This window comes from Pezoporus occidentalis, unplaced genomic scaffold (assembly GCF_034315485.1).
Source record: "Pezoporus occidentalis ecotype Australia unplaced genomic scaffold, CSIRO_AGI_Poc_V1 ctg44, whole genome shotgun sequence".
NCBI lineage: Eukaryota > Metazoa > Chordata > Aves > Psittaciformes > Psittacidae > Pezoporus > Pezoporus occidentalis.
In genome coordinates this window covers 1,824,508-1,850,845 of record NW_026915769.1, presented here as the reverse complement: position 1 = coordinate 1,850,845, position 26,338 = coordinate 1,824,508, and the positions used below count along the sequence as shown (strand labels likewise).

Here is a 26,338-nt window from a genome sequence, read left to right as displayed (position 1 = left end):
GACTAGTTTCTGCATTCAAATGTCACTGATGAATTCTCATGTCCCATTATGCTAAAATGTTTTATGTCAGTGGTTTTGAGACAAGAAGTTTAGTCAGACACTGGATGTCTCATTCAATAGTATGTTACTGTTTTAATTATACTGAGAAAGTGATTTAGTTGTACTGGCACCAAAAGCTTCAGCAAATGTCAAGCTGGCTGCAAATGAGGCAATTCCAGACTGGACTTTCATTGAATTAAATGGATTATTTCCTTGGTGCCTTCCAAATCTTCAAATATATTTGGAATCTCTTACCCATTTTTCTAAGTCTGCCAACATCAGATTATTAAATGGCCCATTTTCCATAATATCAGTCTGGATTTTTCTCATCAGTCCCCTGATTATTATAAATTGCATGGAATGATATTTCAGAAGATTAATATTCCATCTGCCCTGCATGCTGCCAGGAGATCAAAATGATTGGCTGCTCCAGCTCAGACTTAATCTGCATGACAGGCTAACCGCTGTAAACGCCCTATGTGTTCACAGTGGGCTTGTCTACATGGGTGGTTTATGCTGGTGGAAAGCTGACTCTATCAGTACAAAGAAATCCTTGCCATACATCATTGACAAAATGTTTTGGAGCTTTTAATTCTGTTGAGATTAGTAGCACTGTCATAGTGGAATAAATACTGTTGAGTACCAATCTAATTTTGTCTGTGCTACCACATCTTTTTATCTGTCCAGTTACCTTCCTGTATTTCTTTGTATCTAGTCCTGCATGGCTGCCCTAAAGATTCCCACTTGTTTCTGGTCTCTGGCTGCTGCCCATTGGTAAATGAGAAGAAGGAGCTATTTCACATTTTAATGGAACTAGCATTAGTGCAAAGGTGTGGAGGACACCTACCCAGAAGCCTGAATACATAAAAAAGTAAAAATTCCGTCAGTAGTAGCTGCTAGCCAGCAATTTGTTTGGATATGGATTCTGTGTACTGGTTAATGTGACACATCACAGCAAAGAATCTTACTGTGATCTGAACCTCCTTGCACCTCACATTTAGGTATAATACATGGGATGGTCTTCTTTCCACACTAGTTTCAATATGAAGGCTATTGGAATGAGGATGGCAACAATAAACCCCATATTTGTAACCCAGAAGAGAGTAAAAATCAGTTTTCCAAGCTGTGACCTGTAAGTATGGTGCTTCCCTGCCTAGACAAATGTGTGATTAATAGTGTGGTTCTGCCTGCACCGAAGCTGTTGACTAACCTTAGTTCCTGGCAGTGGGAGCAAAAGCTGCTTAAACTGATGTTTGCAGGACCCCTGTGTCTGCCAACAGTGAAAGAGGGGGCTCCAGGAAGGCCACTATCATCCTCTGTATCAGAACACGTATAAGGGCTTTTTCTTGGCATACTCTGAAGTATGAGGCATACATCTGGCAGCTGCCAGCTGTGGACTTAAGAGGTAGATCAGGAAACTGTCTGACCCTTTGGTTCTCATTCTTTCTTTGTTTTCAGAGTCCTATCCCAGCACTACAGTCTGTATCACCCTGTTCACAAACTGTTCAACTCTAAGGGGAAGTGATGTTGGCCCAATAGTGAGCCAGCAATGAATAAGTATAATGTGGCAATTTATACTTTTGAATTATCAGTGACAAATGTGAGCTTCATCTCACAGAGAAGGTGATTCTGGTAATTTTTACACTCAGAACTACCCTGGACTGTAGATATTTGAACATAGTTGTGACAGAATAGTGTTGCTCACTTGAAGGAGCATCTTCAGGTTCTTCTTCCTCTGTATTTTTATCCTTGTAGCCTTTGCTGACGAGCTCTGTACCAAAGGGATGCCCAAAGGGACAGAAAAACATTCTGAGAAATGAAACTGTAAGTGCTTTCACGATGCTTACTTGTGCTTGTATTCATTTTGCACTGAACAGTGTCAGCATATTAAATTCACCTCTGGGTACAACCCCGCTGTAATACTATAAATCGGGAAAGAATTTGGCATATTGTATCTAAGTGGCTGCTGAAGTCAGAGTATGTAGGCTGTATAATCCTGTGTTTAACATTGTCCTGAATCTAAACTTTCCCCAGATGAAGAAGTTTTCATTGCTAATGCGCTCTTTTTAGAAGCCCTTTCCTGACTCTTTTTTTTTGGTCCCTGGTAATAACAACCACATTTAACCTTCAGAAAGACATTGAAACTGTGTGTGAACAAAACCATATTATCTGTTATTTTTGTGTGGTTGAAGCTAGCAAGGCCAAACAAAACCAGCCCTGCAGAGTTTCATACAAACGTGTGAAATAATCACCACCCTGAAGGTTTTGCCGTGAGGCAATGTAAACTTCGCAGAATGCAAAGCTATTCCAGCCCAGCTTCTGAACTAAGGATGCTCCTCTCCATCCAGGTCAGAACCTGTGCAGAGAAGCTGGTTACTCTCACCAGGCAGATATCATTTCAATACACAAAGCAAGCATTGCAGTGAAGTAAAGATTAGACAATAAGCAAGTGCTGTGACAAAGTACAGGATACTGGGGGGGTTGTGGCAAATACCTGCGTAGCAGGTCTCATGCTACCTCTGATGTTTGATTCTGTTCTCTTTGATTATTCAGTTTTCAGTATTTTTTGAGGGCAGATCTTTTCTTTTTCCTAATAAGAAGAGAATCTGTTGTCCTCCAGATATTTTTTGCAGACAGAGCACCTTATAAACTACTGAAGTTGTGACTCTGCCCTTGACAGCAGTGGGACAGAGAGCAAGAGAGATGGTGGGGGGTGGGGGGGAGAAAGCAAACACAAATTCAGCCTGGATGGTGAGTGTCTGATTTAATTTTTTTATCTTCTGTGGACACTGTCAGTACCCAGCAAATGACTGAATACCATTGAAACCCCACTATTTTAGACTATTACGTAAAAGATTTCAGCTTTGGGTTTTTCAGGTAGAAATGGGAAATGATTGCAGCAAGCACATCATTCCTGCAAGAATTTCGATTTTGCTGAAGACCTGATCTTCAACTGTAAAAAAAAAATTACATTTTTCATCTAGCTCCTTCTGCCCAGAGATTTTGTTCAGCACATTCCAGACAGAGCCAGGATGCATCATTATCTCCTTCAAGGAGATACTGATCACAGTAGCCCTGTAATGCTACTTGTGCTTATTTAAACTCTCAGAATAGTTACTAATGTCTTTCACCCTGCCCCTCCACTCCCCTAAAGCTGTTGTCAGGCAGAACTGCTGTAAGGGTTGAAGCACTAGTGAATGCAATTAGAAAGCTAAACCGTTTCTTGTACTTGCTAAAGAATTTCCAGTTGAAGTAAAATTTAAACACCTTTTTCTCTTCTGTTTTCTTTCTTCTGTTTGTAGATGAAGAATCAGAGTTTCTGCTGTTGAGGGCTGACATTAGTAGAGCTGTATCAGGCTGTCAGGGCTACTTCTACAGTCTGGTCCACTATTTCTCTGTGGTGTTAGCTCAGCCCACCCAGATAGGGCGGAGACTGGTCACTACTTTTGACTTTGGGAGCTTAGGGTATGTCCCTGGACTTAGATTTCAGTCAAGTGTTCTTCTCCATTACCAAGATTCAGAGGCTTCCCAAAACATCACACACATTTCTCTTGAGTCCTACATAGGCTTTGAGGACTCTAAACTGGTGTTGAATTTCTAATTCAACTGATCTGGAAAAACACAGAGGCAAAGAACACAGGTTCTTACCACAGACACTGTATTTCTAAAGCACCTAGCTGTACAGACCTTAAAAAACAAGATCAGCTACATAGCTACATTGAGGCAAATGTACCACTTCTGTAGGTCTAAAGTTTTACCCTTATTTTGGGAAAATCCCCCCTACGCTTTCTGTCTTGGAAGAAATCCACTGTATATAGTAGTGGTTGGCCACACTGTAGCAATGACTGCTTCAGTGTATTCCTCATCTGTCTTCTGTGTTCTCCACTGGGACACTGCTCCTGGAGTCATTATGCTCCAGCTGTAGTCTCTTGCATAGAAAATGTCCTGGTGAACAGTGACAGGCCAGGAGCTGAGGTGTGCAGAGTTGATGTCCCCAGCGCATACCTCTGAGGTTTTCATTGTGATGTGTTCCTTCAGTCGGCCAAGTAAGTAGTTCTGCTTGGCTAATCAGTGTGGACCTTACCCACCTCACTGTCCTACTCCTCCCTTGTTTTTTGGACACTTTGAATGATAAAGCTGCAATATAAAACAATAATCATAGAATCAGCCGGGTTGGAGAAGACCTTCAAGATCATCAAGTGCAACCTTACCTCTGGATTTCCAAGTCCACCACTAAACCATGTCATTAAGGGCCTCGTCTACATGTTTTTTTTTAATGCTTCCAGGATCAGTGATTCCACCACTTCCCCATGCAGCCTGTTCAATACCTGATAACCCTTTTGGTGGAGAAATTTTTCCTAATACCCAATCTAAACCTCCCCTGGTGCAGCTTGAGACCACTTGTCCTATCACTTGTCACTTGTTACTATCACCAACCACTTTCTTACTCCATCCTCCTTTCAGGTAGTTGTAGAGAGCAATAACAACTCTGAGAGCAATAACTCCCCCTGAGCCTTCTCTCATCATCATCATCATCATCATCATTATCTCTTAGGGACACAAAGGTGCCAGTTTGGAGCAGCAGGATACCCAATGTGTGTTCAGGTCATTCTGTGTCACTAACCTAAGTTCCAAGAATCACTTTTTGAAGCAGATGTGTTTAGCAGGGTAAATAGAGCCACTAAATGGTAAGGATTATTATTGGAACTTAATTGTAAAAGTCTCTTGAAAAGGTCCTGGATATTCCAGTTTATACTGATATTTTTTAAGGAATAACGGTCTGAATTTTTCTTCATGCCAGTGCCAAGCAGTATTATCATGGTCTTGAAGATGAAACCATCTGTTTTTTCAGTGGCCAGTCACAGTAAAAGTCCAGAATGCAAATTGCCCTATTAATTTCACAAAAGTAACAACTGCCCTCCAGAACCCACTTTTCTACCAGTTGTTTGGACAGTCAAGAAAGGGACAGTTTTTGTGACCCTGAGAAAATCCTATTGAAAAGTGCTTTGTCCAGTGGAAATGAATACAAAATCTGGTTGTAATGAAAACCACCCATTCTATTAGCAAAAAATATTACAAGTGGAGTGAAAATATCCAAGCCAACTTTCAAACTATTTCTTTCTAAAGTATTCTATACAATGAACTATGGGATTCAGTCTTTCACCTAACCAGATTTGTTCTGCAGTAGCTGTTAACTTGACACAAATGCAGAGAAAGAGCACATTCTGAAAAGTAATCATTTTTCAAATTTGAATACATTGTACTGGCTTTCTTTACTTTTACAGAATAGCATTTTTTATCTGAATAGTTCAAAGCATTCCTCAAATAATTTGTTACATCTCACCACCCCCTCTCTGAGGCTTTTAAATACTATTTTCCTCATTGCAGAAGATGGAAAAACAGAGAAATCAGAAAAATTAAGTTGCTTTCCTAAGGCCACACAGTGAGTCAGAATCGGAGTGAAGAGTAGAAGTCTCAAGTGATAACTTCTGCTGTGCCATTCCAAGTACTGGATTATAGAGTTTGCCTATGACATTCCCTACAGTGAGAAGTAATAGCTTTCTAAAGATCTGCTGTAATTCAACCTGGAAGTTACTGAGACAGATGCGTTAATTACTGGGTGAAATTCTGTGACCTAGCTATTCAAAGGGTCAGACTAGATGGTCAGAAAGGTCTTGTCCAGTCTTAAAATATAAGAGTCATTACCACCATACAAACCCATTTGCCCTTTCTCTCCTCCCAACAAAAATCAGTAATTAGTCATGTTTAAAAGCTTGCTATGAAACTGCATTTTTCAAATCTAAGGCATATTATGCTGGAGGTTAACAAAAATAGCTTCAGAATTCCTGAAAAATTGACAGATTGAATCAATCAAATCCATTTTTAATTTTATTTTGACAAAAATTCAAGCTGGGGCTGACAGCTCCTTGTAAAAACAACTTTGCTGACTGCAGTTTAAAACACATGCTATAAAACCTTGGGAACTGGATTTATAATAGAAACCTGGCTGTCTCCTAACTCTACCAGTATTATCACCATGTGTGACAATAATATATTAGGACCATACTTCAGAGCTCCTTCATTAGATTCTGACATACGGAGAAGAAAGGACAGCCTGAAAAGTAGGGAGAACATAGAGTGCAGCCTCAGCTGGCATATTTATCATCTAAATCAAGTGAAGGCTATTTATTGACTTATTGATTCTAATTCAAAATGAGAACTTAATTAAAGTTTAGTTCATTACCACACAATTACATGGCCCTCAAGACATTTCTAGGCTAGTAAAGTGCATGCTTAATCATGTGGTATATTGGGAAGGCTGGATCTTCAGTTGTTATAAATCAGACATGAGTGGTGCCATGCTAATTTACACCATCTGGGGACAGGGCCTATTAGTTTTCTATGCAGGAGACAGTTGTTATTGTTTTAAATAAGGGAACTACAATGTAATGTTGTCCTTTGCTGAGCAATAGCATATGTTAACTTCCCAGCAGAAGGGAAAGTAGTGATGAGAAATTTAGTCTCACTGCCATATATGCCACATATATATACCAGCCTCAGAACAGAAGTGCTCACAAACAGCATAAAGGACTGTCTGCCAAAATGTTAATACCAGACCCCAGAGAAGCTGTTCAGCTTTGGAAATGTGCTGTAGTGACTCTGCTAAAAGAGATTCTGGCAGAGAACAAACTTTCCTGCCAATTGCTCCAAAGAACCAGAGCACGCATGTATCAGGATGCAGCAACATCTACATAGATGTGCTCCACAAGCTCTGACATTCCTTCTGGTACTCAGCCTCCCAAGGCTGCACCTATATCTCACCGCTTGTCGTGCTTCTTCCCCCCTGTGCAGCTAGTGGAACAGTTTGGTTATGTAAATTTGGCTTCTGAGGCTGAGGTTCTTTGAATGCAGCAAATGCAGGGTTTGTCCCTGCAGGGAGGATCAGAGTCCTGGCTATATTTACATTCATACAATGGAGCATTCCAGGACTCTAGTCTTGAGCATTTTTATATGTCTACATATTTTTTGAACATTTTTGCATATTTACAAATTATCAGAACTTACAGTCTAGGAATCAAATTGTGAAAGACTTCCACGTGCCAGCACGAGGTATGCTACAGCATAGAGCTTTTGAAGACACTTAAGCTGTTCATGCAGATATACATTGTGTATCTTCAGTGACTGAAGTTCATGCTCTAAAAAAGAAACTTAGCAAAATCACACCAAATGATGTTCAGTATGAAGTCTTCGGATTATTCAGTCTGAAGTCTTCACTTTTCCTGGCATCTTTATTCTGCTAACTCTTCCCACCTCTGAGCCTCCTAAAAAGGATTAGGGGAGGCTCTTTCTGCATATGCTCATATTTTGGACTCTCAGCATAGGGCTTTCAGCAGTAATGTTGGGTGGGCTACTGTCAAGGAACACAAATTTTACTGCACTCCCGACCTCAGGGACTAAAATATTTTTCAGCTTCTGTGTACTGTGCTTAGACTGACTTTAACACATGAGTCAGACACCAGCAAGGAAGCAGGAATAGAAACAGTTTTCAGTTAATTCTTTATTAGCTATGGGGCTGTCACTTGCAGTTGAAAGGATGTGCACCCCATAAGGCAGCAGGCAAAAGGTGGCTGTATGAACGGCAAAGACTTTACCTGTTCAATCTGAAGTGAGCAAAGGTCACAGGCAAATGAGTTCAGAAGGGCACCAGACACAGCCAGGAAGCTGCATTCATGCATGTGCCACCCAGCAAAAATGAAGCATGTTCTGCAGGAAGCAGTGATTAATCTAACGTAGGCACACATGCTTGTGTGACTGCAGTGGTGGCAGCAACAGAGCCAGATAAGAGAAGCCTTAAGTGACAGAGCTTTTGAAAACTGATACATCTGTAGGCCAAGGAGTATCTGTGTAAGGGATCGATTGGGGGAACAGACATTTTAATAGCTGCATAGCAGGTGCACCTGCTACTACTCGATGTTCAACCAAATAGTATTTTCCAACTATTGATTGAGCACAGCCCAGAGCTGCCAAGGAGTTGTTTTCTCCATAATGCCAGATGATTGCTCTTCTGTGTTGTCTTGGACATTTCTGGAGCAAGAAGACATGGACTAAGATGGCTTCTACTATGCTTGGGCTGCAGTATCTCCAGCTGGCAAGGACCCATTGCAATTAGATTAATGGTTTGTGCCTTTCTAGCACTCATAGCTCTGAGCCATCACAGAGTCTGTGGCAATAGCTGTGTGAAACTTCCTGCTGTCTCAGGATCCCACTTACTGTTGCACTAATTGTTTTTTCTCTCCCTGCTTGTGCTTTCTCCAGGGTCCATTTTGGTAGGCTGAGATCAAGCAGCCCTTTTGTGTGTGGCCATTACTGCAATAAACAGAGGCATGAGTAGGGATAAAAGACTGCCTAGAAGCTATGTATGCTCTTGCCATAGCTTGTAAACTGGAGTCACTTCATTTTGCTTCTTTGCTTCTGGTATGTCTGTCTGTTTTTTCCATCCAAGAAAACAAACCATGGTTTTGCCCAGTTCCCTTGCAGAACTTTTGGCATCTGAGAGAGAATTTCCCAGACACCTTATGAATCCCACTGAAGTCTGAAATAGAGCAGTTCAGGGCTTGTAGAGCTCTTAATAAAACTGGCATCAGCAGGCGTGTTAACAAAGCAATGCCACTAAGCAGTTTATTTTTCAGGCTTGCAGAAACTGGTTTGATGGGGAAGAGCTCATGCTAGATAAATTTTACATTGATTTCAGATAGTGTCCTAGTAGGGAGGGTAACTGAACATTACAACAGTAGATGAAGGGGGCAGCATGATTGACATCACTCAGAGTCTTAAGAGGCAGTTTGGATATCTTTCTAAAATATATTCTTTCAAACTGGCTTTGGCTTGAATGGTCCCTTCTGGTCAAGGAATCTGTGCAGAATGTATCATTCATTCCCCTCTTTCCTTCATATGTAACAGGCAGAATAGGTCCTCAGCATGATCATCATTTGCATAAAGATAATGGTTGTAATAAAAGCTTGTGCTTCAGGGGTTTAGCTGGGTAACCACTGGGGTCAAGAAAGATTTTTTGCTCCCACTATACAATTAGCCAGATGTACTCTGAGCTCATGTTTGCTTAGTTCATCTCAAGCGCTGGAAATTGGCCGTGCCCAGAGACCAACTCCTCAATGGTGAACCTCACAACGGCCTGGTCCTCTCTCCAGTACCCAGGGGAAGTGGTTCGCTCATGTGCTCAGACCTCAGAGCATCTCTTGCAGATGGAGAGTATTGGTTTGCTGGGTGTATCTCACCAAGCAATGCCTCATCTCCAGACAATCCCCAAGTAACCTGTGAGGCTTTGGAAATGTAACAACCTGCAATGAAGATTAAAGTTAATCCTTTGTTTCTAAACTTTTCTGTTTGCAACACAATTTCTGAAGTTGTAATTCCTTTCTGTGCACATAACGTCATTTGGGGAGGACAATCCCAACATGGAAATATATACAATAAATAATCAGTAGTTTCTTACAGCCTCTGGTGCTGCATTTGTATAGCTTGCATAGGCATAGCCACCTTCACCCCCAGCTCAGTCACTTTCAGAGACTCTGATGGAAAAAGGGGCTGCAGGTGAGTAAGCCCAGTCACACCAGGGAGAGTCTGCAGAAGCAAAGGTGAGTGGCACCAGCCACACCCTGTGTATTAACAAGCAGCTGGAAATGCTTAGGGAAGCTGTCTGCAAGATGTTGCAAAGTAGCCCTGCTGGGAGAATAAGAAGGTAAAGCCTCCAGTTGTCTTTTGTTTTGGTTTGGTTTGGTGAAGGCAGACTGAAACTGGAAATCAGATGTGAGGGTAACATGACAGTCTCATGTTTGCTTTCAGGGTTGCTGTGCGTTAATCCAAATTTACAGCAGGCTTTTGTCAGACTTATTTCTACCTTGTGGGAACCAAGAGCTATCTGTATTACGCAGATTCTTAGAGAAACTGTAATCTCTGGGCTGAGTCTTACCTGTGTGAGTAAAAGGGTAAGTATAAAGATCTGTACCTGAGGATGTGCATCACCTGGAATCAGAAGATAGATTTGATCCTTGTTTTCAAGCTCTGGTGATCTTAATGGAGCAGGAAGAAGCCTAATAAGATTTGCCAGGAGGCATTACTGAGCTCTGGTGTCTGTGGCAGCTGAATGCTGCATAAAATGTGCAACTGTTCCTATGCTGCAGAGCCTTTGGGTTGAGTCATTGGCCTTCTACTATGATTCCCTTGGCAGTAAAACTTCCATCTTTATGGCAAAGTAGTCAGATTCATTTAATACAAATACATTTTCTAATACAGGGGTCCTGTGGCTCAGAATGGGTCTTGATCCTGCAGCTGTGATTGTACCTATTTTCATTATTGTAAGCAATTGTTTTTAGTAGAGCTGCTCACAGGAATGCATCTGCTGTTAATCTTGTCCAGTGCTGGAAAGTTCTACTTTCAAATATTTTCTTACTCAAAGTGTGACTTCCTGTGGCTACTCTACTGCACAGGTTTGGCTATTAATAGCTAATTCTTTTCACCTTGTACACAGTAGCCTTCCTCCTCTTGCTCTGTTAGGAACTTTCATGAAGCCTGATCTTGATGCTTTTTTTAGTTGTTGAAAAGAAGGCTAGGTAAGGGAATATACTTAATGTACTCTAAATTCATAGAGCAACCATTTAGCACAGAACAAGATCTGATTTGCAGTCTTCCTTTCTTACTGCTACAGAACGCTAACAGAAACATGGTAGAAGCAGGAGTTATTTTATGTATAACCAAAAATCTGTCTTGTGTAGGAAAGCTTCAGGTTTCTTAGAACTGAAGTTAGAACTGAGTGCTGCAAGATGAATGCCTGCTTTAAAGAATTTCCTTTCAAGCCATTCTTTCAGAATTTTCATGTGTTCCAATACCATATATTTTGACAGTGCTCTTTTTTTCACCAGTGCTCCTGAGCAGGGCTGGATTTGTCCCATGAGGGGTTTACAAAATCTCACTTCCCCCCCCCCCCCCCCTTTGTTTTCTTTTTGGCATTAACATCAGAGCTACCTCAGAATCTTCAAAATCTAAGTAAACAGTTTTTCAGAAAAAAAATTGCAGAGTGCTAGAAGTCAATGGAATTTCTTTTCACTAACAAAGTGCAAAGTCTAGTTTTACTTAGAAGTTTTTGATGTTCTTCTAGCTCCTGCTGGATTCTGGGGTTTGTGCTGTTTGAGAATCTTTTTGTTTTTTTTTCTTTGCCATGAATAATAGCACCTGATTTATCCTGAAATCTGCTTTCTCTAGAGCTTTGTCACCATTCAGTGACTCAGGTGTGGGGTTTTTTTCCCCTTCCTTTTTGAAGGGAACAAATATTCCAGTTACAAGCCGATTGTCTTATAACCACAGTATTTCAAATATACATTGATTCTTGATCCCATCTTGCTTAGTGAAACTTACACTGTCAGTGATGTGACGGTGCATGACACCAGGACAAACATTTGCTCAGCAGCAGCCAATATGGGAGTTTGGGGATAATAAACTACCTTTTACAAGCCTTGAAAAAAAAATGGGAATTTTAGTTTAGGTTATATTGACTGTTAAATATGAAGTGTTACCTTTAAAACAAAATCACAGCTGGTTAGCGTTATACCAGTTACAATTCCTTTCTCTAAAAATATTTAAGTTAGGGTACAATCTTGAAAGCAAAGAGCTTGCGTTTTTCCAACCATTAATACAATATCCTTTAGTGAACTGTATTAATTTCAAGCATTTTAATCAGAGCTGCTGCTACCACTTCCTGCAAGGTTTAGATTTGTTTGCCCCACTAACTGACTAGTGTTGCAATCATCTGTAAACACGGAACATTTAGAGTTAATAAAAGGAAAACACTGAAGCTTTGATCAGGGAAAAAGCAGGAGGTGGGGTTTGGTTTTAAATTTCTTCTTCATGATTTTACAGTTTATTAGCACCAGGTTAAACAAGCTAATGGGTTCAAATTATAACAAAATAATTGCAGTGGTTTATAGAGTGACTATGAAATATCCCCCTTCCCCTTTTTAACCTTTCATCTTAGTCTCATTCTTATCTGTGGACTGCCCCTTTGCCCTCCTCTTCCACTTTGCCTGAAAAATAAGCAGAAAATACAGTTTATGTTATGGCTGTACACATTTCTAGCATCTTTTTAATACATCCCCAGAAGAAAGTGGATAAACAAATACACTTTTTTAACGGTTGTAGAGCATTTGCTTAACATTGGCTAAGTCCCCAATAACTAGCAGAAGATTATACATGCAAATCTAATTTTCTTGCTAACTTAAGTCTCTCTTGGGAAACTTGGTGGCTGCCTGCAAACATCTTCCCTGAATCAGGAGTATTGGCAAAGGTGTGTTATGTTGCTAAAAGTATATAATGTAAAAAGTGAACTAAAAAATTGAAGAAGATTTCAAAAGTAGGAGGAGATGGAAAAGGGAAGTACTATAAAGGGAAGGGCATCTATAAAGACAGAGGGGTCTAAGCCTTTTACAATAGAGGCAGTCTGAAATAACCATGGTTTCTTCTTTGAGTCGTGAGAATAGCTATTTTCTTGTTTAAAAGCTTAAAGAGCTATTAAGTTGGGCAAATCACTGGTAAAACAGCTGGAAATGTAAATAGCAATTTAAACAGTCCATTGCCCCTCAATCCAAATGTGGAATGTGCAGATCTACTTCAAAAAAGTTCCTCTGGTTTTATTATATTGTCAACGGTAAGAGGATTGAGTAGGCACCTTTTCTCTGTGGACTGAATGGAGATAGTGTGCTTTATTTAGAAAATCTACTTTTTTTAATTTTTTTCCTTTTCTCTTTTTTTTTTTTTGTTTCCTCCCTTTTTCCTTTTTTCCTTGTTCTCAATTTTTGTTTTAATTTTTTTTTTTTTTCCAAGTGAGCAGACGGGTCTCTAATTTTCACACCATTCTCCCTTAGAGACCTCCTTCAATTGCACCATTCTTTCATTATGTGGAACTAATGAAGTGCTCTGCAACCTTTAGGTCTCCAAAGAATCCATTCCATTGCTCTAGGAATATAGTCCTTAAATAAAACATGTTTCATTGGCTGACTTCAAAACACTATTCTTAAGGGGGGGAGAAGGGGGTGGATAAATAATTGGCCTGGAATCACTGTGTGAAAAAAAAGAAATTACATTGGACAATGCTTTTAAATTATAGTTACACTCAAAGGATACATTCAGCAATGGCAGTGTTGGTTCTTATTCTAGTGAGTTGCCAAAATTGGAATATAGTTTTTTGAACTCCCAAATTACAAATCTTTTTATGAGTATTGTCTTTTCAGTGCCTGCCTTCTACTGAAAACTAATGGGGTTTGTGGTGCAAAAAATAATGCAATGCCAGATCAATAAGACTAATAATTCAGCAGCTGAGTTTGAAGGCTGGCTGCCTTGGGTGTCTTAAGAATAACACCTCACATTTTATACATTGCTTTTCATCTTCAAAGTACCCACCAAACACTAACTCAGTCATGTGGCTTGTTTATTCAGCCTGTGAAAGCATAGATCTATATTATCCATGATGTATCAGATGCCTTATTTTCCCATGAATATTTGTGGGTATGAATGCAACTTATTTTTGTTTGCCGTTATGAACCTTGTAGTTCATAATGGCATAGCTATTTGAAATTTGTCAAAGTCTCTTCTCTTTCTAAGCAATGTCTGCCCTCTGGCATTTTTAATTGATTTGCCTTTCTTTAAAGCTTTTCATTGGTTTGAGCCCTGTTTGCCTTCCCCTGTCCTAAAATGAATATCCTTACAAGCAAAATATGCTGTCTCATAATATTCTTGTCTGCAAAGTCTGCCTTTAAATTAAAAAAAAAAAGGAAAAGAAAAAACTAAAAAATAAAGGGATATAACAAAAGGGGAAATAAAGCTATAGTTCAACATAAGATTGCTTGTATATGTTGAGCTTATATCTGAACACACAAAAGAACTGTAAACATTTCATTTTTATTAGTATTTTCCTTGAGCATTGCTTATCTTCTGCTTAATTTTATTTGATGCTTGATCTAATTTGTAGCATTTTGGATTTTGTCATTGGTAAACTGAAATAACACTATCAGCATGATTATTGTTATAGTACTGGTATGAGGAATTTGCTGGCTTAATTTCAGTGAAAACTAGAACAAACTGTAATGTCTGTCTTTGTCTGTCAAACAATTTACATTTATAGAAACTGTTGTAATCATCTATTTTTGAGTGAAAGTATTTCTTGGAGCATAACTATTCTACAAACCCCAGGACTTATCCCAAATTTCTAGTCTAAAAATAACCTTTTTAAGCTCCTTTGAACAGATTAGAAAACAAAACAGTGCTTAAGCAACATGGAGCTTTAGTTTTCAGATGGCTAAGGAGAAGTTACAGTCTTCAATTAGCTCCCACTGTATCTTGGTAGGATAGTGTTTTGCAGCACCGAAAGCTGGAGCAGGAGTCAAGAGTATGGACTCAGTTTTGCCAAGGTCATTAGTAGCAATAGTTACCTGATTGTGGAAAGTCTTGAGTAGCCTGATATCAAACATGTGTGGACCTTACAGTTGCTGTCTTAAGCCATTCTGAGTTGTATAATGGAGACACCTGAAATTCATTTTGAAGTCTCAGCTCTGAAGCTATTTCTGAGTTTCCAAACTTCCCATATGAACCTCAGAGTTGTTTAACTGCTCTGTGAGTTCTTTCCCTTATCTTTACTAGGGAAGCATAATACTCCCCTTTTCTGTGTTATGAAACCTAATTCATTAATATTTATCAATGTCTTTGTGCAGAAAAGAGTTCTATAGTACCGAACTCTTCATAAATAATTTTTGAAATTGCAAATTGGAAACCTGCTGGAGTTTCTATAGCTTTGTATGAGCCATTCTTGAGCTGGATCCTGCTAGTTCCTTGTGTAGAACTTTTTGTGATTTTGGTGCCTAGAGAGGAGCTTCCTATTGTGCTTCTTTCCCAAACAGTGTAGGCAGTCCTAGCCTGACAAGCTGTGGTTGGCAAGCAATGGGAACATGTAGTGATGGACAGATGACTGGCTGGCACAGCTGGAAGTGCTTGCAGTTGTTGCCTGGCTCCTTGTGGTATCCTTCCTCTACAGGTGCAATTTTGTGGGCTCTACTACACCTCCATTGTGTGCCATTTGAAAGAGGACATGCAATGCAAGCTTCTCACAGGGCTGACACTACTGGTTTGCACTACTGGTATGCACTCTGCAGAGTTGTTCATCTTGCTGCTTAGATCTGGCAGGGTTTGGACATCCTTGATGCAAACCTGAGTGTATAACTGAAGGCTGAATAAAGTCAGTAGGAAGCTGTACAGATTTCTGAGTTGTTGGGTTGGATGTGCAGAAGTAGAAAGCAGATGAGAATTGAGACCTTGTTTTGAACGTTTAATCACCTGCTAGCTGAAGGCCAAATGTACAGGGAAAGCTGTAGAAGGTAAATATTGCCATGTTCAGTGTCAGGTCAATAAACATGTAGATTAAGCTGTCTATTTCTAGGTGTAAAGAGAGAAACCCGAGATGCTGTGTTTAAAGAATGTTCTGAACATCAACAAGGTCTTATATATGCTATCTGCAGTCTTGGTCTTGACCCATGTAGATATCTACATACACCTAATCTGCACTTTTTGGAGTCCAGTGGTTGTTTACATTCACTTGGTAATTGGTGGGATGAGTATTGACTTTTACTTCTGCTTCTACTGTAGGCATTTTATTGAAATTAATTCAAAATTATTTTAGATGTGTAATTAAAGTATGATCAGTTGAAATATGATAAGAGTTTGTCTGGGACTTCTCAGTCAGTAGCTTCTGCTTCCTGTATTTTCACTTGATGAGGATATGCATGTTTTCCTGATGAGCTTTCTGAGCACACCTTTGTGAACCACTTACCATCCTGTTCTCTTCTGTAAGCTTCATTCACTGTAATTTAATATACCTGTGTTAATCCAATCCATCTCTAATGACATAAGAACGCTAACAAACTACAACATTATTAATGGGTCCAAACTGTGCATTTTATATTGTTTGAAAAGAGAAGCAGTAAGCATATGAGACCAAATCCTGCCATATTTATTCATACAACTAGGCCCATTCAGTTGAACAGGATAATATGCAGGATTAAGGTGGGTGGAGTTTTAACCTTTCTATATCAAGGCCTCCTGAGGATGCTACATTTAATTCTATTTCATAATCTTCTCTTTTATTTGCCATTTCACACCACCTGAAACTGCAGCTGCCTTTCAGGAATTGAGTTAGTCTAAGCTTCAGCTTTCTCGTAGGTAGTTTAGTGCGCTAAAACATTGGCTTCTCTGCAGAGCCCTTAGGGAGAAGAACTCATTTAGTAGAAAATGATAATTGGGTTTTCCAAATGGTTCTGGAATTGCCGCTGTATATTTGGATAAGGTGATATATTTTAAAAGCCCCTGCAACTATGTAACCAAGCAGGCTGTGCTTTAAGGATGAAGCAGGCTACTGGGTAACCATAAGTCCTGGTTCCTTTAAAGATATTTACTGGGAAAACATGCAAGTGTGAGATAACCATTCTATCATAGAGAAGCAGCAAGCTTTCAGTATGAGGGTTTGTGGAGGGATGTTCACTTTCTATGCTGGAGAAGGATTACTGTTGTGTCCTTCACAGCAGTATTGGGAAAAGGGGCTGATGAGCATGGCCCATGAGCCCTGGACTGACAGCAACTCTAATTGCACCTGCAGAGTACAACTCTGAAATACAATCTTGGAACTTGGGGAAAATGTCGTAGAAGGAATGAAAATTTGCTGACCTTTTGTTTTGATAAACTCTCTTCAAACTCAGGCTATAAGATCTGCAAATATCAACACCCATGGGTGTATAGACTTCTCTAATTTCTTTTTCTTTTTTCTTTTTTTTTTTTTTTTTTGAGGAGGAGGCAGCATTGGTTAATGTTGTTTAAAAGAGTGAGGCAATAATCTGAGCTTGGGTATTTTCTGTGATATTTTCCTCTGTTGGAAGTTTCTCTTAAACCACAATGATCATACTAGTTACATGCCATGCAATTTGTCTGGTGTGTTGAGAAGCACAGGCTGATTCTACTCCAGACATGTTTTTTGCCTGTTGCTCCATAGTTCTGTGGGACCTGAATTTTGCTTGTAGTGTACCCATATGCACACAACTGTATAGAATAGAATCATAGAATAGTTGCAGTTGGAAAGGACCTTAAGATCATCTAGTTCCAACTCCCCTGCCATGGGCAGGGACACCTCACACTAAACCATGTTACCCAAGGCTCTGTCCAACCTGGCCTTGAATACCACCAGGGTTGGAGCATTCACAACCTCCCTGGGCAACCCATTCCAGTGCCTCACCACCCTTACAGTAAAGAACTTCTTCCTTATATCCAATCTAAACTTCCCCTGTTTAAGTTTTAACCCATTACCCCTTGTCCTATCCCTACAGTCCCTAATGAAGAGTCCCTCCCCAGCAACCTTACAGGCCCCCTTCAGATACTGGAAGGCTGCTATGAGGTCTCCACGCAGCCTTCTCTTCTCCAGGCTGAACAGCCCCAACTTTCTCAGCCCATCTTCATACGGGAGGTGCTCCAGTCCCCTGATCATCCTTGTGGCCCTCCTCTGGACTTGTTCCAACAGTTCCGTGTCCTTTTTATGTTGAGGACACCAGAACTGCACACAGTACTCCAAGTGAGGTCTCATGAGAGCAGGGTAGAGGGGCAGGATCACGTCCTTTGACCTGCTGGTCATGCTCCTTTTGATGCAGCCCAGGCTTTCTGGGCTGCAAGCGCACACTGAAGCCGGCTCATGTTCATTTTCTCATTGACCAACACCCCCAAGTCCTTCTCCGCAGGGCTGCTCTGAATCTCTTCTCTGCCCAACCTGTAGCTGTGCCTGGGATTGCTCCGACCTGGGTGTAGGACCCTTGTACTTGGCATGGTTAAACTTCATGAGGTTGGCATCAGCCCACCTCACAAGTGTGTCGAGGTCCCTCTGGATGGCATTCCTTCCCTCCAGGGTATCAACCGAACCACACAGCTTGGTGTCATTGGCAAACTTGCTGAGGGCGCACTCGATCCCACTGTCCATGTCAGCGACAAAGATGTTGAAACAAGACTGGTCCCAACACCGATCCCTGAGGGACACCACTTGTTACTTGTTATTCTTAGGTCTAACTTTTTTGTTTAGTTTGGTTAGTCTTTCAGACTAAAACATGCTCAACTTCCCTGGGTAATGGTCACAATAGTGCTCAGCATCCTCTGTTTGAATATCTAAAAATGTGGGGAATGCAGCTGTTCCTTCCATGAAAGAATCTGCTCAATTTTCTTAAAAGTTAAATGATATTCTGGTAGTTAAAAAAGCTTCATCCAAGTATTTTAAAATTCCTATTGTGAGATTAAAAAGTATCTTTTTTTTTTTTCCCCTTTTTCTCTTGAAGGACAGGAAGAAACATCTTCTCCCCGGTTTGAGCACTTCTCTCTTCAGAAGCACTATTCTGTTTACTGGGAAGTGGTTGGAACTTCTCATCTGTCTCAATCCTTGGTTTATCGGAGCATAGCTAGAGATGGCAACAGAGTCGCTTACTACAAGATTGTAGCAGACCTTGCTGTTCTCATTTTGAACCTTTGATCATCTTGTGGTGCTGCTCTGCTAGTCTTTCCTCATCAGGTGAGCACCACAGTCATCATGCTACAAGACTATTAGCCTAATTTTCCATGGCCTTTTATCTGATACACAGTTGTCTTTCCGGGTGACAGCTGGGGTATTTTATATTCATTTATCACAGCTGCAGGAGCCTAGGCTGCAGTCAAAGCACAGGAGATGCAGGCTCCTTGATCAATGCCAATCTCAGTCCAGCTGCGTTGGATTAACAGAATAACTGGATTAAAATGTATTTAGTTGCAGTACAAAGAATTACATATATTTCAATATAGGCACCTACTTTGGAATAAAACTTTACTTGGTCAACACAGATTTTGTCTCAGATAAAAGTTGTTATTGGTAATAGACCAGGTTTACTAGATAAAGTCAGGGCTTGATCTGTGGCAATGGGCTTTTATGATATGGAACATATAATGTGTACTAAAGATTGCAGCTAAACAAGGTGATAATTACATATATGCACTTGCACTAAAATAAGCTGTTATAATTTAATCCCAGCCAGCAACTATGTACCAAGCAGCTACTCACTGCTGCTCACTGTGGGATGGGGAGGAGAATTGGAAAAAGGTGAGTTTCCACCTGAAACCAGGATATAAGCATATTGGTTTTAGAAAATCTGTATGGAAGTCTCTACCACTATGTAGCTCCCCACTACATAGCTAGCTAGGACTTGAACTGGTAAAGAGATTGATGCCCTGATGCCCTGGTCCTTCCAGATCTTTCTGATAGAAGAGTTTTTCTCCCTGCAGTATATTGTAATATATTGAATGGATGCTGCAATACAAAATTATGCCATTTCAGCAGCATTAGACCCTTGTTGTAGTCCAGCAAGTTAAAGTCTTGAGAGTAGCTTTGGCACTGTGGCCCTCTCTGAAGAACACGGAATTACAAATTGGTGCAGAAATCTCCCTCTAGCTCTCAGTGGCCAGATAGGTGGGTGAGGAATGCGAGGACAATTGCAGGAGCAGGCTGCATTACAGATACTTTTCCTTTCCTGTCTGCATGAAGGTGTCCTGAGAAACAATCTTACATTGTTTGTGGAGTCAGGAAAGGTTTTGATTAAAGAACTTTTGTTGGAATTTTCCTAGAGTCTTCTTGCTACTGTTAATGTTTCAACTGAAATATTTTGGGTTCAGGAAAGGTTTCAAAGAACTGATGCAGGGGTCTTAATAGATTTTACCATGCCTTGTCAAGGTGTCCTGGCAACTCACCTACCTCTACAGCTGGTCTGCCAGGCTGCAGTCGAAATTTGCAGCCTCTGGAAGTCTTGCAATGGTGGGATTTTATTTGTGGGGTAGGCAGGGCTCTGAATTGGGAAACAAAAATAAATTTCACAATATTAAATCCTGTGTGAAGTTGAATCAGCTTTTTTCTCTGAACTGCTGTCATAGTATGTTCTATAGAGCAGAGTTTTGCCAATGTGGATTAGAGCCATGTTATTCCTCACATCTGGTTTTAAGATAAGCTGAAGGATAAAGGGACTTGTGAGTAGAGGCTATGGCCCCTTCTCTTTATCTTGCAACATATAATCCTGAGCCTGCTGAGAGAGTCTACCCTGCAGAAGTGGGTATGGTCCTGCTGATGAGTATGTACATGCTTCTGTGTACCTTGCATGTTCAGAGCCTTGATTAGACTGGGAAAGCACACAGATAACTGACTGCAGCTCATGGGTAACAATACAAAAGGGAACAGCAGAAAGTACCTCTGTTTGAATGCCCTAATCAGGGCTTTGAAGAAGAAATCAGAGCCAGATGTAGCTATTTTTGAGGGAAAGGTTCACTTTAAAAAAGCTGATTGTTTCCTAAAACAACCCAAAAGCTTTCTCATCTGTTGGGTTGCTACAATTCTTGTTGCTGTTCTGTGCAGTCAGAGCAGTAAATGACTATATAGGATTTAGCGTTAGAAGTGACTGGCGTGAGCCTAAAATACCCAAGACAGTACTTTCTTTGGAGTTTCTTGATATTTTTAGACTGTGCAAACTTGGGAGTTCAAGAGGATAACATGCTAAGCAGCAGCTACAGACATTTCTTTGCAATCATAATAATTAGTGAAATTCATTAGGAGAGTAACTGAGCTGCCAACGATAAGAATATAATGGCAAGTACTTGGTACCAGATCAGGAGCCAGAACTTGTACTAGCATAAATTCAGTGTTTTGAAGGCTTCTGTGGAGGAGTTACTGAGTTAAGATTCTGATCATACTCTGATCTAAAGTTAGTGAATCAACAAAGAGTAATTAGACCCTGCTCATTTCATCCCCTTTGTAGTCAGGATAGAATTCAATGGCAGCATTTTTAGCACCTCCTACATCTTTCTGTGAAGTTCAGGTAAATACGCGGTGGCTTAACTTCCATCAGCTGATACAGATGGGATGGTGTTCTCACCATCTATTCTCTTTGTCTATAACATCTACTGGCACAGAAATTGAAGGTTGCCTTTTGCTTAGTCTTCCTATTTTAGTTTTGTTTGTTTGTTGGGAGAGGGGTTGGCTTGGGGGTTTTGTTGTTGCTTTGGTTTGTTTGGGTGTTTGTAGGTTTTTTTGCTTTGATATTTCCCTTCTGGCTTCCTTATGCCTTCACTTCCTAAAACCAATCCATTTCAGAATGCTGCTGCTCATCTCTTTGTGAACATAAACACATCACCACCTCTAAAACCATTTTGGCAACAGAGTTAAACAGGACTTTAAGAAAGGTATATTTTTCAGCTGCATGTTTCCTCAGGTCCTTGTCCTCTTTTTCCATCTGCTGGTGTAATCTCATGACAGATGATAGTACATACAACCTTGTTTTGTGCAATTTCTCTTGCAGCTTTTATAAGGTGCCCCTTATTCATTTTAAGGGAGACTGCTGTAACCAGTCTTCTGCATAATGCAGGTCATGAAGTTTTACCCAGCTCTATGCATCAAGTCCTCCTTCACCTCTTTGAGATGTAGCCCTCATCCTGGTAAAACATGCCTAATTTCACCAAAGCTATTTGATAAACATCCCCTCTTAACTGTTAACAGCCACTGCTATGTAATTCCCCATCCACTCCGAGGAAAAAGAAAAACTCTCCTCCTCCCAGACACCAAGTTTTCTTGTACAAAGCTTCTATTATGGATTATGGTAGATGACTTTGTTGTTGTTCTTGTTTTTTTCCCATGTACAAATCATTGAAATTCTTCAGCTGCATGCAACTACTTAACTTCTCGGAAACTTAGATGCTGGAAAGAAGTAACATAGCATTGAGCATGTGGTGCTGTGCATCTCCACTGCCTCTAGTTTCAAAAGCTTCCCCTAAGTATGTGCAGAAATTCAAAATAGTCTACATTGAAGAGCTGTTTTTACATTGCTTCTTTCATCTTAATAGAAAAGATTTAAATAAAGTTTGGAGATATATAGTTCAAGGTTCAAAGTATATATGCTTCCTGCACAAATTCTGTCATATGGCCTCCTTGTTCCCTATCCAATTGAGCCAGGTTTCACTCTCTTTCACTCACTACTCTTTCATACTACACTTCAGAAAAAGAGAAGAACTTAAGTTAAATAAAAGGATTGTCATGTTAGGGTTTATATGTCTTAGTGGCCTCATGAACGCCCTAATGGGAGAGAGAGATGAAATAAGTTTAGTATGTTATTTTGTAAGGTGCTGTATTAATACAGTGATAGGCAGGCCCTGTTATGGTGGGCTTGCCCTGTACATGGGCAAGATGGACAGAAGGAAGAAAGGGAAGCAGAAACACAGAGGTATGCAGTTTACTCAAGTTTGCAAAGCCTGACCAGTGATTGCTGTGACTCCTAGCCCTGTCTGTAGCTTTTATTGCCCCCTGAAGCATCATTGGTGTTCATAAATGGCAAACTGGGAAACCAAATAATTCTGCAGATACTGTTCTGTCTTCTTAAAGTATTTTTGGAATGGTGCATGTCTGTGAGAGGTGTTCTGAAGGTGAGGCTACTGTTCTACAGTATGTCCTTGGTCTTCCCGATATGCAGGTGTTTGTGGACTTTCTACTCTGTAAAGAGATAGGTCCTAATAAACTCATTATTATTTTATTGGAATATTTCCTGAAAGCTTTAAAGACACTGGTATGGAAGAACATTTAAAGCCCATGCAATCCATTAACATGCAGGATGTTGCTGCAGGATGCCCAGAGGTTTTCAAGCAGAGTTCAGGTACATTGGCAGAGAGCTAAAACAACAGCGGTGGTTCCCAGGCAGCTCCTCCACCTTCAATTCAAGTAGCTCTTGCTTACCCCAGTTATACAGAGCAGGTTTACAGTCATGACTCTGGCTCTTAGTTTCCACATTACCAGATGCTGCTTGGTCATTAGTTCCAACATTAAATTTTCATGGAAGCATCTGTGCAATTGATGTAGGAATGATGTTAGATGATGATAAGCAAGCACAGAAGCATAATTACAAGTAGAAAAGGTGAAAGTCTGCAACGATCCCCTTTCTAAGACATGGCCCTTGGCAAGAACAACTGTTGAAAAGACCCTCTGGAAATATTCAGCCTGCTACTGAAGATCATATTCCTTCATTTGTGTGATGATCCTGATTCAGGTTCAGGCCCTCTTTTGGAAAGCATTCTACTACTGTATTTTCTCATGTTCTGTCAGTCAGAATCTTTGTTTTAGAAAAGTGAGCTTGTTAGAAGATAAGCACCTGATGTAAAGGGTCTTTAGCTTTCAGTCACATGCCACCCTTGGAGTACTCAAGGGCATATATAGACAGTGTGTTATTTGGATCAAGGTGACTCCCTTTCTTGGGTGTCATACAGGTAGTATTAGTACTGTGCTGATAATAAATACGTAGAATCAGTGAAGACAAAAAGCACAAGTGTAGTGATTTCTGTAAGAGTAACATAACAGGTGCAATTAACATGACACAGTTTATGCTAGAGAGCAGCTCACCAAGGCAGTTGGAGTGTTTTGGTGCTTCAGCAAACCTTTTCATTACATTGTGACTTTTTAAAAAGGTTGAGATAGTTCGTTTTTAGACATTTCTAGTGAGTTCCTTTATGGAAAATAAACTTTTTGGACAATTTATCCCACGGTAAATTGCAGGATGATTTAATTAAATGGAATGTCAAGGCAAATTATGAAATATATATTTAAAAAAAATAGGAAGGCGGCTTAGCCTTATTTTTCACCTAAGAAAAAACCTCACACTTACAAAGCCTTTGAAAATAAGAGCCTTTCCAGAAAGGTCAGCGTGTGGTCTGAACAAGGTAAAGATCACGGTGCCAGGGGATACAACTATGGAGATGACCGTCGCTCTGCTACAGCATGCCACAAAACTCACTAGGTGGAGCTCTAAGGTACCAGGTAGTCTCTCTGGGGACCTACATGGGAGAAGCACTCAGTGTATCCATGGGAGGACTCGAGCGTGGAATTCACACTGCACCTCAGCGTAGTCACACAAAAATATAGGACGGGAATTAAAATAATAATACCTCTGCCCCACCACTGACGGATTAAGAACGGGAATGCTCAAAGCAGAGGTGTAAACATTCAGAAAGCAAACAGCTTCTCTGCTGTGCACTAGTTCCTTGGCTCTAGGAAGGAAAAAGAGAGAGTGGCATGTACTTTCACTGACCAAGCAGCTGGGCTGAGCAACTTCCTTTACGTTTCCTTCCCTTCCCTTCCAGCTGAAATGTAATGAATAGTGCTACTCTCTAGGCAAGTGTGCTGTACTGAAACAGGCAAACTTTGGGGAAGAACTTGACAAAAGGAGGCATCTAAGGCTATGGTGGGATGTATTACCCAGATGACAAGTGTGTGTCACATGCATCAGGCAGCCTCGCTGTGGAGTTAGGAGTTAAAATAACCTAAAGGACAAGAGGCAATGGTCTCAAGCTGTGCCAGGGGAGGTTTAGACTGGGTATTACGAAAAACTTCTTCACCAAAAGGGTGATCAGGTATTGAATCACTGTCCCTGGAAGTGTTCAAAACCCACGTAGATGTCACTAAGGGCCTCATGGTTTAGTGGTGGTCTTGGCAGTCCCGGGGTCATGGTTGGACTTGATGATCTTAAAGGCCTTTTCCAACCAAGCTGATTCTGTAATGTCAGACAGTGGGCATCTACGAAAAGTGTGAAGTGAATAGGGGTGCAAAGACATAATGAGGAACGCCTGCAAGCTATGTCAGTGCTTTAAAAACCACCAGTCTGCAGGACTTCAGGGTGATGAAACTTGTCTCTGAGGGGACAAATTTCATATTTGGGTTTAAAACAGTAAGATTTCTGCTTCAGAGTGATGGTGACTTTCGTACTTGTAAACTTGCATCTGCAGCAAGAGCAGTTTACAGCTTCCCTGATGACTGTGGGGAGACCGCCTGGGCCAGGCCAGGCCAGGCCACAGAGTCACGGACGGAGACTCGGGTGCAGCAGGGTTTGGGGAAGTCTCTGGCTAGGGCAAGCACTTCCAGCAGCCAGGCGCCTAGTCATGATGCGAGGGGAGTGGGGAAGGCCGCGCTCCTAGGAGTTAGTTAAAGCTGAGAGGAAGGCGGGGGACGGGGGGCAGTTTTCCTTTAGTCTGAACCTAGTGAGGGTGAGAAATCCCTCTCAGCGGTTGTCAAGGAGATGGGCAGCCGGACTGTCTGCCCTCAGAGCCCGCAGCTCGGAGCTGGGGGGGGAGCCATTTCCTCGGGGCCCCCTGCGAAGGGCACTGAGAAGGAGATGCGACCCCCTCCTGCCGCCCAGAGCTGCTCCCGGCCGCGGGGGGGCGCCCTCCGGGGTAGGGGAAGAGCATAACGGTCCGCAAGCGCGCCCCGGTCCCTGAGGGGAGCAAAGCTGGAGCAGCCGAGGGCGCCCGGGGCCGAAGCCCGGTGACGTCGCTCTGCGGGCTTCCTACCTGCTGGGAGACGTAAGAGGGGCGCGGGTGTGACGCCGGTAGGTACCTAACAGATACTCTTGGGGCGGTAAGAGTTGGACCGCCTCACCCACCGCCCCCACTCCGGCGGCGGCGGGGCTCGGGGGCAGGCTCGGGGGCGGTGGGGACGGCTCGGCCCGCCCCGGCCCGCCTCCGCCGCGGGAGCCCCGGCGAATCAGCGGGGCGCTGTCAGGGCGTCAGCGCCGGCGGCTCCGCGCGGCCGGCCCCGAGTGCGTCCCTTACCGCAGACAGGCACCGGGGGCCGGGGATCGCATCTTTATCATGGGCACTGTTTGCTTTTCGCGGCGCTGCTGTTTGCTCTTTGCTCTCGCCTGGGCCGGCAGGTTGGCAGGAGGCAGCGGGGGCGCAGGTAAGAGGGAACTTCTCTCCGGGGGGCACCGTGTTTGTCCGCTCTTCTCTCCCTGGTGTAAGGTGCCGAGGGGGAGGTTACTTCTTGCTGCTGGTAGCGCTGGGGGTGTTGGAAGTTGTGGTGAGGCGGCGTTTTCTCGCGTGTTTGACACTACCGGAGCCAAGGGACGTCTGGAGGGAAAGACGGGGAAAGTTACTTTCCTTGAGTGCCCAGGAGGTACTGTGTGCTGAATCCCAGAGACTCCGCAGGGGAAGCGTTGGCTGTTCTATCTTAACAGGTTTTCCCTGTCTGCGCATTAACCCAAAGAACTGGCGTTTCTTCACAGCCGCGCTCCTATCTCTTACATAGCAGTGATGGTATTAAGTCTTTGCTACGGTATTTAAGAAAAAAAAACAACATAAACACCCCCCAAGCCCCCATCTGTCTAGGAATTTTGTA

The 26,338-nt window shown here is 41.7% G+C and overlaps 1 protein-coding gene and 1 long non-coding RNA gene across 4 annotated transcripts in view; one reads left to right on the top strand and one right to left on the bottom strand.

The window, feature by feature from the left end:
- Window positions 1-3,042: 3,042 nt before the first annotated feature.
- On the bottom strand, window positions 3,043-25,640 carry LOC134172085 (uncharacterized). Its single transcript, XR_009967823.1, has 3 exons — window positions 25,513-25,640; window positions 12,074-12,134; window positions 3,043-7,235 (listed from the first exon to the last, which is right to left on the bottom strand). It is a non-coding gene; the product is annotated as an uncharacterized LOC134172085 (long non-coding RNA).
- The window catches only part of SCUBE1 (signal peptide, CUB domain and EGF like domain containing 1), a 209,482-nt gene continuing 208,734 nt past the window's right edge, over window positions 25,591-26,338 (top strand). Inside the window, exon 1 of one of the 3 annotated variants that reach the window (XM_062634872.1) lies at window positions 25,591-25,900. In XM_062634872.1, coding sequence (XP_062490856.1) covers window positions 25,813-25,900 — 88 coding nt within the window. In that variant the 5' untranslated portion in view covers window positions 25,591-25,812. The remainder of the gene's footprint in view (window positions 25,901-26,338) is intronic. The other 2 variants (XM_062634870.1, XM_062634869.1) reach the window with 2 other exon arrangements.